General features: G+C 36.7%; 1 protein-coding gene across 3 annotated transcripts in view; it reads right to left on the bottom strand.

Annotated features, from left to right (window-relative positions):
- The window catches only part of LOC109545465, a 102433-nt gene that overhangs the window by 11761 nt on the left and 75305 nt on the right, over positions 1–15367 (bottom strand). For all 3 annotated transcript variants that reach the window (XM_019916182.2, XM_019916181.2, XM_019916183.2), the window contains exons 3-5: positions 10041–10182; positions 6795–6862; positions 1472–1723 (exon numbers count right to left, since the gene is read on the bottom strand). In XM_019916182.2, the coding sequence (XP_019771741.1) occupies positions 1472–1723; positions 6795–6862; positions 10041–10182 (462 nt within the window). The remainder of the gene's footprint in view (positions 1–1471; positions 1724–6794; positions 6863–10040; positions 10183–15367) is intronic.

Below are 15367 nucleotides of genomic sequence, written 5' to 3'. Positions count from 1 at the left end.
AGAAGTTTTAGATTTGCGTGGTTTTTTTTGAGTTGCAAAATCCACTTGAACATGACGCTGCTTTTTTCGAAGTTTCTCAAGAACCATTCGAGCCCGAGAATTTGTTTTATACTGTATATGTATATTTTATTGAATACTGTATATGTATATTGAGAACCTTCTTAGGTCGAAGGCAAAGACAGTTTTGTCTCTTTTCCTTAAAAAAAATTGCTTTCTTCATCGAACCCGCACATTTTGTGGTTGCAGTTTTCCATTTTCCAGCGCTCTGCGGTGTTGTGCTGGCCCCATAAGTAAAACATGTAAATACGAGCATATACTATCGGCTGCGCCGCGCCTTCAATTAGCTTACATTATACTTAAAACTTTGAAAACACCTCTCTAAGAACCCCCCTTTCGTGCTTAAAACTTTCCAACTTCGGATGCTAATCCAAGTTAAACTTTGCACAGTGGAAGTTTTTTGGGGCTAAATCGCTGGGACCCCGAAGTAATGTTCTCGGGAAAAGTGTAAGAATAAAAACATTTTTGTTCGGGACAAGTTCCTTTTTTGCTTCTTTCTTATTGCTAAGCTGCAGTCGCCTTTTTATGGACACACTTAGTTGGGAGTGAAAAGTTTAAGTGATTTGCATGTTTGGCTCATTAGCGCATTTGTTATGCTATTAAAACCCATTTGGTAATTTTTCTGTTCTTTGCCAAGTGTCTAGTTGCCTAGGAAAAGCGGAAAATTAAATGGGGTTTCATAAATTACTTGGTCTCAAGTTCTCATTCCGCAGCCCCAATATCTTCTATCTCTTCGCCGAGTTTAAAACTGAAGGTTTGGCCCGACTACGTGCATAAATATTAGTTATGGCGCTGGCTCGTTCTAAATCAAAATTCTCCTGATATTTTCCGCTGAGGTTTTGAGATTTAGTATTCAAGTTGGAAAGTACGTTAAGTATTTCTGTAATGCTTCGAAATACGTGCCCTTTATAATTTCCTATAGGGAACATGCTCCCTTTGTCTGCATTGTACTCAAACGCGTTTCTTGGACTTGTCTGGATAATGCATTTTTTCTTTATTTCTCAACATTTGAGGCAACTAACTGATCTAATTATAGTGGATTTTCATCTTTCTCCTCTTTAGGGCGCCATCAACAGAACATTTGCCGATTCCCTACTTTACGACTACTTGAACTTTTCAGCTAGCGGTAATAAGCTGGTTTAAAACATTAATTTTTACGCCCTCATAATTCTCCTCTTGTGCCACCCTTAATGGAAGCGAGTTAACAGCACACACGTTTAAGGTAATGTCCCAGCGTAAAATAAGCCAGGTAGTTAAACATAAATATGGCCTCGTAAATTATTTAGAATGCAGTTGATCTTGATTGTTTGTTTCCATGTTTAGGTTGCACTTATACTAAGAGAATCCGCGCTAATTGTTACTAATCTCCGTTACGAACGAACCACTGGGACTGGAAAAAAGTCATCTTGCTTACCGGTACTTTCGGATCCATAAATATCCGGGCATGCCTGATAGCTCAGCAATAGTTTGCTGTCTTCGGTGCAGGTATCAATGTTGGATACGGGGGAGCGACATTCACCATGCCCCCTATTGTAGGTGAAAGTGAATGGGCCTCGAAAGGGGCAGGAGACGGGGCTCGCGTTCTCCCTAAACAAGGAGTAGAGCAGCGCGTCACCTGTTATCAAGCTGCAGAGTGTAGGCAGGGCGTCTCTTCCATGGCAAAATGCTGAAAACAAACACATAATTTAATAATGTTATTTATTTTAAAAAATCCAATCAATCGATTTCTTTGCGTGTGTGTCTTTTATTTAATTATTTGCTTGATGAGTTGAGAGACAATTTACGTTATATAGAGTCTTTATTAATATATCTACAAACTCTTAAGGGTGGTGGCAAAAATTCCAAGCGCATGCTGCCTCAAGAGGGAAACTGGTTAGTTTATTGCATTCAAAGACGAACACTCTGTAGTTTTTTACAATTTTCATAGGATTGCTATCAATGCGCCTTCCAATTCAAATGGCCAAGATGAGGAAAAATGTATCTTTAGTTGCTTAACTTAAAAAATTAGACAAAATTGCAACAAACAATGTACATTTTTCGGTTTCAGAACAGGTCCACTTTGGCGAGCAACAACCTTTAAAAAGCGCGTTAAATTTTTCAAAAGCCTCTTTTACATATTGGTCAACAAACGATCTTTTCTAATGCTTTTTAAGAACACAATGCGTTTGTTTTCACGCCTAAAATTTGTTTAGAACACCCTGTTTACGATTTTTAACTTGGTTTTATTGATATGACTATTTTCCGTCGATATTTAAAGCAACTTCTGTGGAAATGTCGCTGAAAACGACCGTTAATTTGTGCAAACCGGTTTAAGTCTTTTTAAATAGATTGTTTTATTAAAAAAACTTAGCCAATAATGCGAAATTTGCATTATTTTAGCATCGCAACTTTAACTTATTGTTGCTATTTCTCTTTGTTTAAAAATTAAATTGTCATTACTAGTATTGCTTAATTTATATCATTTATTTTTTTGGATTACATCGCACACTTACGTGTAGAAATTTTATTTGTCTCTATAAAATACCACTTCACTTTTTACGAGAGTAGTCGAAAACATGGCCTATAAATTATTGCGCAAGAGACATAAATATTTGAAACTTTGGTTTAAAAAAGTGTTCAAAATATGGAACGTTTTATTAACGCGCAAAAATAATCCACTTCCATCAAACATTGTGTTCTCTTCCCTTCAGAAGTGAAAATCATGATTACCTTGAATCCATAAACTGTTTTTGGGGATGATTTGGGACGTTTGAAAGAGGCAATTTTGATGTGAAGGTTTCATTAATTTGTAAAATGTTTTCGACTTCATCGCAAAAATCGACAAAATCGTAAAAATGCCAAAAACCATCGTCGCTTTCCAACTCTGTTTAGAGGCGAAATAAGTAGAAAAATGTGTCAATTGCGAAATTGTTCTTGCCCAAAACGGTATAAAAAGCTGTAAGTATGGATTCTAGAAAAAATGTAATTTGACTATATTTTATATGAAAGAAATTCCAAAACTGAAAACCTTAGGTTTTTCATGTTTTTTTCGGAAACAACGATTTTGTAATCTTTTAAAACACGCCCAAAGTGGTTCTAATAATAAATTACCCCTGCGTGTATTTAACTCAATGTGCCTTTTCGTCAGGAAACTTATTGGGAGATGTGAGAGAAAAAAATGTTTGAAAAAAATACAGATAGAAGGAAAAAAATGAGTTGGCACCAACATAACTAAAATTTCGTATATTTTCCTCAAAAGTTGTGTTCAAAAAGTTGTGGTAAAAATCGTCAGTAGCATTTTATCCATTTTAGGAATTTGTTTTTCTTATGTTTTAAGAACTGTTGGCTTTTTGTATTTTGCACAAAGCGTTAATGCAAAAGTCTCGAAAAATCCTATTGTGTATCAATCGCTAGGAGAAACAGGATATTTAATCAATAATAACCTTTTGAACTAGAAAAGGTAGTTTTGTAGATAAAACCAACGAATGAACATTTGCACCTTAAAACATCAGCCTCTTAAACTTAAATATACGTAAATCCATCCGTTCGAAACATTTAGTTTTTTTGTGAAATCCTTTGATATGTACATTTGGCAGTTTTGTGAACTATATTTTCATCGATTTTTAGTCACTCAAAACCCAGTTTTTTTTAAATATTACCGATATCTGGGTGATATTCATCACGGCGTTCTGTAACGTGATAAATATCGAGTTTGGAAAGTTTTTCTCGCCGATGCATTACAAATCCACATATTTCATTTTATGAAAGGGGGCCATTAGTATGATTTACGATCCCAGAAGTCAAATATTTCAATTTATATTACCCCATTTGGAGGATATTTTGCAGTATATTGTTTTCGCCAGTTTCGGCGTCGGAGAACAATCATTCGCAGCACCAAAAGTATCAATATCATAAATTTCGTCTAGGTAGCTCTTAGTTGTCTTTACTCAGTCCCTCGGTTGGCGGGGGAACAAAACTAGAATTTTGCAGAAGCAAGAAACACCGCAAAATATTGAAAAAACACACTAAAAAATGAAACAAAAGTAATCATTCCCATCAATATTAAATAAATGATGAGAATAAAATGAATTATGCTGCAGAACAGGATTATTTCATTTTTAGAGAGGCAGATTTTAAACAGTCAATACTGGCTGCTTCCAATAACATTTCGTGGCAATTTTTTTTTCTTAAACTGACTATGTGACTGATTAAACTGACTTTATGAACTACATAGAGCATAAACAATTTTTTATGGAAGTGCTAAGTTATGGAAGCTGAGTTGAGCAACCAATTTTTCAGAGCAATGATTTGTTCTTATCGTTCTTATGAATATCAAAGTAACATTTTTCCATTTAGCTGACCCGAAAGCAAGCAGCTTTATCGACACAGATTTGATGTCCTTTAAATTCCTAATACAGGAAAAACATACTGCTACAATGTAAAAAAAACTTCTAGTTGGGCTTTGCTAAAGTGTCGTTAATGTCAACTTTGCGTGCTCGGGGCATTATTCAAATTTACCCGGCCAAGTTTAGGTCGCACTCTAATTATTATGGCGTCTTTTAAAATTTCAAAAGTTCGCAGTGCACCTTGCGAGCGGCCTATTAAAACCGTATTATATTTTTACGAAGTTTCGGCTCACATTATTTCAAAATTGTGTACGCTTATCGTGCCGCGCTCTATTCCTGGGGTGCATGTTTCCTGCCGTTCAGGAAATATCAAATAGAATACCTGCTGTAATATACGATCGGGAAAGGATATGTTTTGAGCAACAATTTACAATATTAGTCGCGGCTTATTGGAGTTTTTACTCGCTCGATGCTTAAAATTGCGTAGCAGTCCATTTTTTTATATGAACACTGCAACTGCCATTAATAAAGCGATGGCAAATTTGGAAGACAAACAGGCGATTTAAAGGTGATTTTTCCGGGCAAATGTCACAATATTCCCGAACCAATTATAGGAATAAATGGTTGCAATTTATCACATTGCAAAGTCGGATTTCATTGTCGCTGCTGACATTGAAATATTATTCTTTACTGTGCCTATTCAGGAATCCTGTTTGCCTTAAATTACGGCAAAACCTGGTGGCAAATGAATTTCTAACCGCATGTAGTGTGCTAGTTTATTCATGCTTTAATTAAAGGCATTGTTCCTTTTCCACCAAAAACTAATGGAATCGAGGATGAGGGATATAATATTCGCAAATTAGTATCTTGTACTCCCGTTGCCTATTCACTTCACGTGTATGCCTCATTTCCGTTCTCCATTCCTTCAAACTTCCAAACTGCCATGTGGCACACAAATATTCAGATGGAGGAATTAGGTTTTATTAGGACAATTTGCTGCTCAAATGCGAAATCAGTGAACGATGACGACAAAAACATTCAATTTGGAACGCATAGGCAAGGAAAAAATGACACTTTCTGGTCGAAAAATGGATCATTCCCCGATCAACACAAGCAAATATTAATTTCCCTTCTCAAGTAAAACCTGAGGATTTTTTGCGCCATTATCCCAAACAACCCGGAGATGTTTTGAATAAACGGAGAGTAAATAACTGGCGGCCAACTACAAAAAAATACGATGTTGTCCGGTGCGGTTACCAGGAAAAGTTATCGTGAAAAGAATTTTTGCGTATTTGCTTTAGGGGTATTTCCTTCCTCTTAATATGGTTTCGAATTTAAGAAGTTTTAGAGAACGGAGTGCATTTGGGTTGAAGTTTTTGTTTTGCGACCAGCTTTTACCAAGCATCCTAAAATCAGGATTCTTGGCAATTTTACTATATAAAACTTTAGCATCTTTCGCATCAAGTGCCTTGCAAAGAGTGTGAGAGGACTTTGTAATATTTTATGTAAACTGGTCATTATTTGAGTGCAATTTTCGGATTCAATTCAGCTGATTGGCTGGAAATCGCGCATTTTACTTCGTTACCAGTTTGGCAATAGACTCCACAAGCACGTTATTAGCAGGATGCCAAAATATTGATATCTGTTGATAACTTGTTTGTACTGTAACTGGTCTATAAAAATTACTGTTCAGTTCTCCAGCAACGCTCAGATCAGCTAAATACTGTTTAGTTTCCATGATGTTATAATGCAGCGAATTTTAAAGAAAAAAAATAAAAAGTAACATGTTCTTTTGAAACCTAATGCCAAAGTGGAACGTTGGAACCCGTTCCAGAAAAATAACCGTTTAGCGCTATAGCACCGCTATAGCACATTATAATTTACGTTTTACGTTGGACCTATTGGAAAATATTCAGCAGCAGGTATTGTTGAAAAGCAATTTTCGCGTTCATTTCCATACATTTCATTCTTAACAGTTCCTCATTAGGTAAATGAGGCAACGTAGGTATAGCCGAAAGCCAGTGGTTGTACGTAGACAAAATGGAAATTCCGATTAGCATCTTTACGTTTTTACCACAAATCAGAATTAGGATTTCCATATTTAATATTTGCATTCCACTCGGAATACGCATTCTCAGTTGCTTCTGCCATAAACCAATTACAAAGTCATTTAAAAACATGCAGTATTGCTTCTAGTGTGCGCAATTCGTTTCCCTGGCGGCTCGTAAATCACTCGGTTTCTGCTTACGTCCTTTATTATGTTTGTAATAAGTTTGGGAAACCCATGCCGTGGAGGCCTCAAAACCAGCACGAACTTTTTTGTCTTTTGGGAGCAGTTTACGTAAAATATTCCTTAAAATTTCCACCAGAAATTAAATCAATCCAAAGGGCTCGCTTTAGTCAAATACTCACTTTCCTTGTATTGAAGTACGTTTTTGTGCTTTTCGTGAATGACCACACAGCGGTAGCATGCCCTCTTCCTGAAACAAAAAGACATATTTCCGTAAATATTTAATTATTGTAAAAGTTTCGCCACTCGACGAAATTGCGCCCTAGCTTTTAAGAGCATAAAGTTTTAATAGGTAAAACTTGTCACGAAGCAGCCTACATATTTAACAAGAGAAACTGGGGAAATTATGCTACTGAAGAAAGTTTCACCATAAAACATAAAATTATCAAGAACTGTAAGGATTTTCGTCTTAAATTGTCATTGAACTGAAGAAAAAACGCCTGTTTTCGGACACACAGTTGCATTTTCCTACAGTGTTTAAGCTTTCAGTTGGTAATCGGAATGCACACCTCTTTAATCAACAGAATAAAAGTTGGAGGCACCCCGTAGTTTATTTGGACGAGAAAAGAACCGAAGATAATTGAAATCCGAGGGTGGAATGCGGTTCGTTCGTTTTCCAATCTATTTTTCTGTCGCGGAATCACGATGGAAGCGAACGTAACAAACGTTAAGAGAAATTTGAACAGCTTGCGTGACGAATGGTTGCACTGAGATCCAGATGGCACTGTCTCATTAATACAAGAAACACTGCAACCATTAAATTAAAACAGTTTAATTGTCCCCAATTTTACGAACGTGCAATCTATAGACGTGAAAAAGTAGAAGCAGAAAGCAAAATCATACATTTGTGAGTGAATAATCGCCCAATGAACAAGTTTTCAAAGAATGAAGAAATTGAGGAGAAGCAAAATGATTGAATTTTTCAATAAAAAACGTTGTAACCGATTTAAAATAATGGCAATTCGCAGGTATGGGGCAGAATAAATGGTATTAAAATACCCTTTGGCATAAGAGGGAGAGCGAGCCTTATTACTTTACATAACTTAACATTAAAGCTTTCAAAGGAAAATCAATTTTCCATGGCCGACCATAAACTGCAAAGTTCCTTTCGTAAACTTCAAATATATCGGCGAAAGAGTATGAGGTTTGAGAATGGGGAAAATTCAATTATTGGCAGCTTTCCCAGCCGCATTGGCCTACATAAAATATTGCTCAAGGACAGCGCCAGCACAAATCCATAGGCCTCTTCCTCTCTGCTGATTTACGATTCCTCTGACTGTTCCAAAGTAAATTTGCAGATAAAATGTTTTATTGTCTACGTGGTTTTACGATGTGAAAGCGGGTCAGTAGTTATGATCTAATTCAGTTATTGGCTGGTTATTGCTTCACGTTAATTCGCTTTTGATTGTTAATCGATAACATGCTGGAACTTTGCAGTTTCGCTTTAATAGACAAAACTTTATAGCGTCTTTTGTTTCAGGACTACCGGGAAAATGAAAACTTCTTTTCAGGACTTATTGGTAATTAACAATGAAACTATGTAGCACAGGAAACTAATTATTCAACTTTGCATAAAAGAAATTAGATGAACATGTTTTAGGTACACTTTTCGAAGATTCCTCATTCCAAAAAGCAAATGATTTATGAAACATTGCAATTTACATTTGCAGCGCAATGTGAAGAAAATGATCAAAGGAAACAGAGGTAAAGGAAAGTAAATAGATGGAAGACAAAACTAGAATATAAAAGAAGCTGGCGAAATTGTGCGCAAATGAATTGAAGATGGACATTTCACAAGTCAATTGCCAATTTAGGAGTAGCGACTGAAAAAGAGGAACTTGTGGAATCTAAAGTGTGTTTACATCAAAGTATTTTTGCTTGGACGAAACAAAAAACTGATCATTTCCAAAGTGATATAAAGACAGAAACGAAACGAATCAGAAAAGTCAGACTGATGAAGGAGGCGAATCTTATAATCTTATAACCCTTTGGACGCATTTAAAAGGTTTCGGAATGAGACTTTGTCGTAGCATTAGAATTATTTCAACTGATTGAAAGTGTAATATTTCAATCCCGATTTCTGATAAAGTTTCAAAAGGTGTAAACTTAGAAGTATTATGTCCAGGCCCAGATATATTGGAGGCTTGCCAAGCATGGAGAGCCACATAAAATATCGCTCTAGGCCGACCACATCCAATAAATTCGTATGCTTGGCTCACACCGTTTGCCTCAAATTCTCCAACATTATTGCCGAAATACGATTGAAATAATAGCGGCCGTTCCCGAATAAAGTGTTTTAAATTCGGGCCGATTACCATGTGAAATGCCTACTAGAAATTTCCATATCGGAGATATACGAGATTCAGTCGGAAAACTTCAGGTTAATATTTAAAAGTGAAACTTGAAATCTACAGGATTTTAGGCAAGCTTAAGTTGCCCGAGAACAACTGTATTTAAATGAAAACGTGCATGTTTTTGTCCAACACTGTAAGCACATTGCTGCTTTTTACCAGGATTTTAAATGGTAAAGTGTACTTTACTAAAGAGATTTGGCTCGGTAAAAAATCGCTTACTTTCATTTTTACACCGATCCCAATTCCGTTATTAAATCCTTCCTCCCCATTGAGGAGAGTTATGGAAAACATCAAACATATACATTTTTAAGTGTTCTGTTGAAATTTTCCATAGAACAGAAAATATGTGAACAAACTAATTATTTAAACCGAGAGAGCAAGTTTTTAGTGCAAAAGCGCTTCGTCTTGCTAAGTTTGACTGAATTCGGTAAACAAGTTCGTACTCATATAAATTTAGAAATGCCTCACTTTAATGGAATCCACATTCGACAAAGAACCTGGCAAAGACATACACATTTTCAGTTAAATGCAGTTCTCTTCAAAGTTATGAGCGCAGCTGTATGAATGCCTCTGGATGCGGAAAAAATTAACGTATGTTTGAAAACCGGCTTTTTATTTATAATTTGGCACGGTAAAGTTTGAATTACTATCAGGACTAGGATCGTGTAAAAATAATCTTTTTATTTTCAACCGATCCAAATCCTGTTAACATATTTCGTTCAAAGCGGGATTTATGATAAATGCTGGGGTTTTCTATTGAGAATCTTCGGATCAACAGAAAATATTAGAGAAAATCACAAATAATACTAGAGGATCGCAACCAAACTATTTCAACTGGAAGAACAAGTTATTGGTGCAAATGTGCGTAAATGCGTATATAACACGCAAATCGCGTACAATAAAAAAAAACAGACTATTGATTTCACACAGTTCTGAAATCGAACTCTCCGAGTAAACTTCCTCCACATAAGCTAAGGATTTTCGGGCAAAAAGCCAAAAAAATCAGATACTTACTCGTCTACCATCAGAAACTTGTCTCCATCGGAACCCAAACAGCGGCCTTTGGTACTAAGTCTTGGGCCTTCGATTAAAACAGGCGCCCGAACTCCAGATTGGAACCAGGCACCTTCCCATCGTTCAGGAAAATAACAGGTTCCTGAAACAACAGAAAAATTGCCTGTGAATAGACGCAGTCTGTCGAATAAAATGTTCTTGAAACAAAGTGATTAAGCAAAGATTTTAGAGGGACTGATTTGAACAAAAGCACGAAAACTTGATAATGCCGAACTAAACCAACATTGATTTCGGGCCAGTTTTTCTCCAGACAGGTCCAAGTGGCAATTTCCACTGAAATTTGATAAAAGTTTACCTCAGCTTTCAAGTGCACTTGGCTGCGCGATTAATGGCCAAAGTTTTCGGGCTGTTGCCGATCTTCTGGTGCACCGTTGGAAATGCAAAATGAGCCTTTTAGTTATCTGACGGTCTAATAGAGGAATATTTTCCGATTTATCACAAATGGCGTATGGAAGTACCATTCAAGGAGGAAAGCGAACTAATATCACATCCAATCTTTAAGCTACATTAGCTCCTCACATAAAATTCTCCCTTTCCATTCAAGTTTATCCTATTAGAATGTTGCCAATGATCAGAAGCTCCACGAACGGAAAGCGAGCTTTATTGAAAATATTTCCGTCATTTTCGTGTATTTTGTATATGAATGTGCATAATTTTACAGCTGAGACGCGCGCTAAAAAACATGCTAAATATACATCCAATTTCAAACAAAAGTTGGGAGAAGCATGTTTTTTAATACTGGCGCAATATTTCACAAATATCTGCAAGAAGAGCCACTTTTCCAGGCTTGTTTCAGCGAAACTATCGGTAGTTTTAAAGCTGCTTCTCTTGTCATATCAAGGGCGCAGTAAATAATTTCGAAAACAAGCTCAAACTCGAAAGTGGGTCAGATACACTGAGTGGCCCGAATAAATCAACCCGATACGAATCTGTCTAGGGCCGGTGTGGAACAAGACATGCATTTTCAGCGATCAGACGCTGAAGTTGTCTTCCTAATGAAAGTTTCAGCTAGCGGCAGAGCGCGAAAAAATATCGCTCTCATCATCATCATCAGATTGTCCAACCGACAGTTTGGAAACATCATGATTTGGAAATTCCCAAACACAAGCACTAAATGGCTTCAATAATGTAGCAGACTGTCGTTTCCAAATGCATTCGATTTAGCAGGATGACATCCAATTTCAGCAACAAAAGGCCCTGTTCCGACCATAACGCAAACTTCACAGGAAACTGGAGTAATAACCGCTCTAACTGCTCCGTATACTTATCTCGAATACATTGCAAGATTTCTCTTATGGATGCGATGCATTGTTGCTCGCCCTTTATATTGAAATGATTTTGAGATTTTCTTTTGTGAGCAGCTCGTCTAATACGCGTGCAACGTACTTATGATTAATGAGTCGGAAACTGCTGGTTCTCTGCTTTGGTAATTTATACTTTGCTCAGAAAACTCATTATTCTAAATGAGATTCTGGCAGTTAACTGGTAATAATCAAAGCCAAAAGGCTGTAATGAGCTTTTTCTAGTGGCGCAGCCATTTCATCCTCTGGGCCTTGATTAAAGGATTCATTTTCTTCATTTAAGTACTGGGCAGATAGATGTTTTTTAGCGATGTTGATGTGTGAAGAATCAGAGGAAGACAATGGTTTATTTACTCGATTCAAGTTTCAACGCTTCCATTTGAAGAGTTCAGGGCAGAAACAGAAGAAATCTCTGGCGAAATAGAGTGAATCTAGCGTCTTCCGACTTATATCTTCATTTTCAACATTAATAGTTGGAATGAACACTTCAGGTGAGCTAGGGATGGTCGGTATTTAACGTTAAAAAACACTGTTCCAAACGTGTAACCTGGAACCTCAGTTACAGGTAGCCGATTTAACGGTTTTTTTGGAACGGTCATATAAATTCGAAAATGTGTTCTAGAAAAATAACCGGTTAGCACACCTCTAGCGTGAGAAGGTATTAAAGGTTTCTATAAGTGGATACAGGGGAGAAACATGTCAAGTCAACGCCATACAAGGAGGAACGTGCAAATTCGCGAATTATCACAGTTATAATGCCGCAAATTATTTAGTTTTTATTGGCGGTGACCAAGAAATCCTTAAGACGAAAAAAACATTAATTACGGGTGGTGTGTTGGAGGAATCTAAGAAAATTCGTTTGCAATCATGAGGCACCAATTGAAGCGTTCCGGCAAGATTGATTCGAATCAAAATCCTTAAAAACTTCAAGTCTCTAGGTTCCTGGAATGTAGTGGAACAAAGTGCAAATCGTTCTGGACCAGTTTCTCTGATCCCGCTATTCACGGCTAAATCGTAGAAGCATTTTTTGTATAAACTTGGTTCTAGTGTAAACTTTTGCCACCGTTAGGGATTCCATCTTGCCTCGGTTATTTTTTGTTTCGCGAGAATTTTCTTGCTGTTTCTACGTCCTGGTGGCTAATTTCCATATCTTCTATATCAAGTACATAGTATTAGGAAACATTCCTTTCCTTTTTAGCGTACAAAAAAAGGTTTTTAAACTTGAAAATCTAAATTGCTGCAATTGCTAAAAAATTTGCACGTTTTTTCGTGATACTCTGAATATAAAAAGGTTTCACCCCATATAGTCTTTGCCATGTGGTTTGATTGTCGCCGATTTCCATCAATGGAACCAACCGATATTTCCTACTTTCGACCATCTAATGAACCATCAGAAGCAGACAATAGATTGCAGCAATACTAACAATAAAGCTGCCTATTATTGCAGCGTACAATACCTATTAAGCAACATTGTCAGCTCAAAATCAACAAAACCGCCAGCCTTTGTGTCTGGTGGCATCTGCGGTGAGATGTGCACAACTGGCCTTTCTCCACTAAAGCCGAATTATACCATTTCGCTATTGGAAAAACAAATTTCCATGACAAAACGGAAATTAATATGCCATCGGAGCGCCAGAACCTTATTATGTGGGATCCCCTTTAATTTCGCCGAGAAAATTCGAGAACTGATGGGAAACTCATTATTTTAGCCAGTTGTTTAATACCAATTGGAGGAAGATGCGTTGTGTTCGACTAGCTAAATCAACAGAAGATACATTTGGGGTATTTGGCTGAGGAATAAATCGTGAAAGATTCAATTAATAGAGTGAGTTTCTACACAATGGCACCGCCACTAAATTAAAACTTAATTAAAGTGATGAGCTAAAAACGACAGGCAGCCGGCTTTGTGCGGCCTCTTCACAGCTTTCCCTTCTATTATTCTTCGGGAAAAATAATGAATCTGCATCGTAGCTGTCATCGTCCAGAAAACAAACGACGTTGACAACATGCCCCAGATTAACCTATGTCCCAAAAGGTTACGTCCAGTTTAGTTCCCCCATCTTGGAGAGAATGCATTTGACGTGGCCATAAAATATTGTTATAATTTAGACGATAGCCACTCTTAGTCATTTGTTCTGGATTGTAGTCTTTGTTTCACGCAATTGCCCTTTATGTTCACATGAAACTCCGATTTCTTTCCCAACTAGCTTCCGGCTCAGGGCTTCGTTTTTCTTGTGTATTTTTTTCGAAACTGAATACAATTCTTGTCATTTGCGCTGATGAAACTCGGCTGAATCCTGAAGTGCCAGCCAGTCAGATCCAAAGTTTGCGAGCTACAGTTCTCTAGGTTTAAAACTTTGAAGTTTTAGAAGCTTCTAACTTCCTGTTAGAGCATGCAGGACGAGCAAAAAAATGTATGGTAGTTTTAACGTAACCGCTAAAATAACATTTTTACAAACGTGTAACCTGAAACCGTAGTTACAGCTAGCAGATTTAACCGGTTATTTTTGGAACCGTCGCATAAACCCGAAAAAGCCGTTCGCAACAGCACAGATCCGATGCGACACCGTCGAGCATCTACCTAGCGGCAGCCGATTGCCAATTTAAACCGTTCTTTTTGGAACCGTCTCATAAAACCGAAACAGTTGAGCGCACTTCGAACCAGCTGCAGCCGTTTGCCGACTTRAACCGTTCTTTTTGGAACCGTCTCATAAAACMTAAACAGTTGTGCGCACTTCGCACCAGCTGCAGCCGTTGGYCGATTTAAACGTTTTTTCGGAACCGTCTCATAARCCTGAAAAAGTGTTCAGTTTCAGTAACCATTTGTCAACGGAGAATATGTATAGTGGCGTGTTGCCTTGATTATTGTGTTTATCACTTTTCGTTTATAAGAATTACTGTTCAGTTCAAAAAGGTATTTCTCTCATTAATGAACTTAGCTCGAGATGTATATGCCTATAATCAGCCAACTAAGCAGAATGTACACTTGCATATGAGCCATGACCAAATTTAGAGTCTAAGACATAAATTCCATCACAGTTGAATTGTAAAATAATAAACGTTGTAAGCAGAATGTGCACCTGTATTTAAGCAAGCTTGCCATTTTTAGATATAAATTAAATCACAAGATGAAATGAAAGTTAGTTATATAGACATATTTTTTAAAAGTATTTTTTGGTGGTACCAAAAATTAACTCGGGTAATACTTCGAACTCAGTAAAAAGCATCTGAAAAAAATTTAATTTTTAAATGAAAATTAGATTTTTAAACATTTTTGCAGATAAACCGTATATTTTATTTAATCAGTTTTTATTTATTCATTTTATCTAGTTTATTATCAGTTCTTTTGTTCTTTAAGCAGGTACTTCTGACCCATGTTTTGTTTTTGACTTTAGGATATTTTATTTTATCTAAGAGCTTTAGTTAAGAATTATTCGTTTAAGAAACTAAATCATTATTTGTCATTACTATTTCTACCATCATCATTGCGCATTTTTTTTAACTAACATGTTCCTTTTGAAACCTATTACTAACGTGAACTGGAACGTTGTAACCTTGTTACAGAAAAATAACCGTTTATCCCATCTCTATGCAGGACCATTCAACATTGGCCTAATTTATCACAGAGGCCACTTCAGGAGGATCAACACAATGTTTTTGGGGTTAGTTCTTGAAGCGTGTGGCCCTACAGCGATTTGCTCCTTAGCTTTAAAAATCTGCTCTTCAAATCTTAAATTTCATAACAATGTCGATCGGTGCATAAAGTGCACCTTCCTTGTATGACTCGAAGTAATTGTTGTTGTAAGTTACGGAAATACTTTTTCAGTTCAAGCGCTCTCAACTCATGAAATGGCACTTAAAAATCTTCTCTCTCTGAAAGAGCCCCCCAGAATTAATATGCTTTTTTCGGATACTGTTGCCCCTCTAATCTTATGTTAGATTTATTATTTAATTAAATATTAAAAA

The sequence above is a fragment of the Dendroctonus ponderosae genome, unplaced genomic scaffold, assembly GCF_020466585.1.
Source record: "Dendroctonus ponderosae isolate FM_Combo_2020 unplaced genomic scaffold, Dpon_F_20191213v2 Dpon_F_20191213_5, whole genome shotgun sequence".
Lineage (NCBI taxonomy): Eukaryota > Metazoa > Arthropoda > Insecta > Coleoptera > Curculionidae > Dendroctonus > Dendroctonus ponderosae.
The sequence above is the reverse complement of the archived record's forward strand: the minus strand, read 5'-3'. Positions and strand labels throughout refer to the sequence as shown.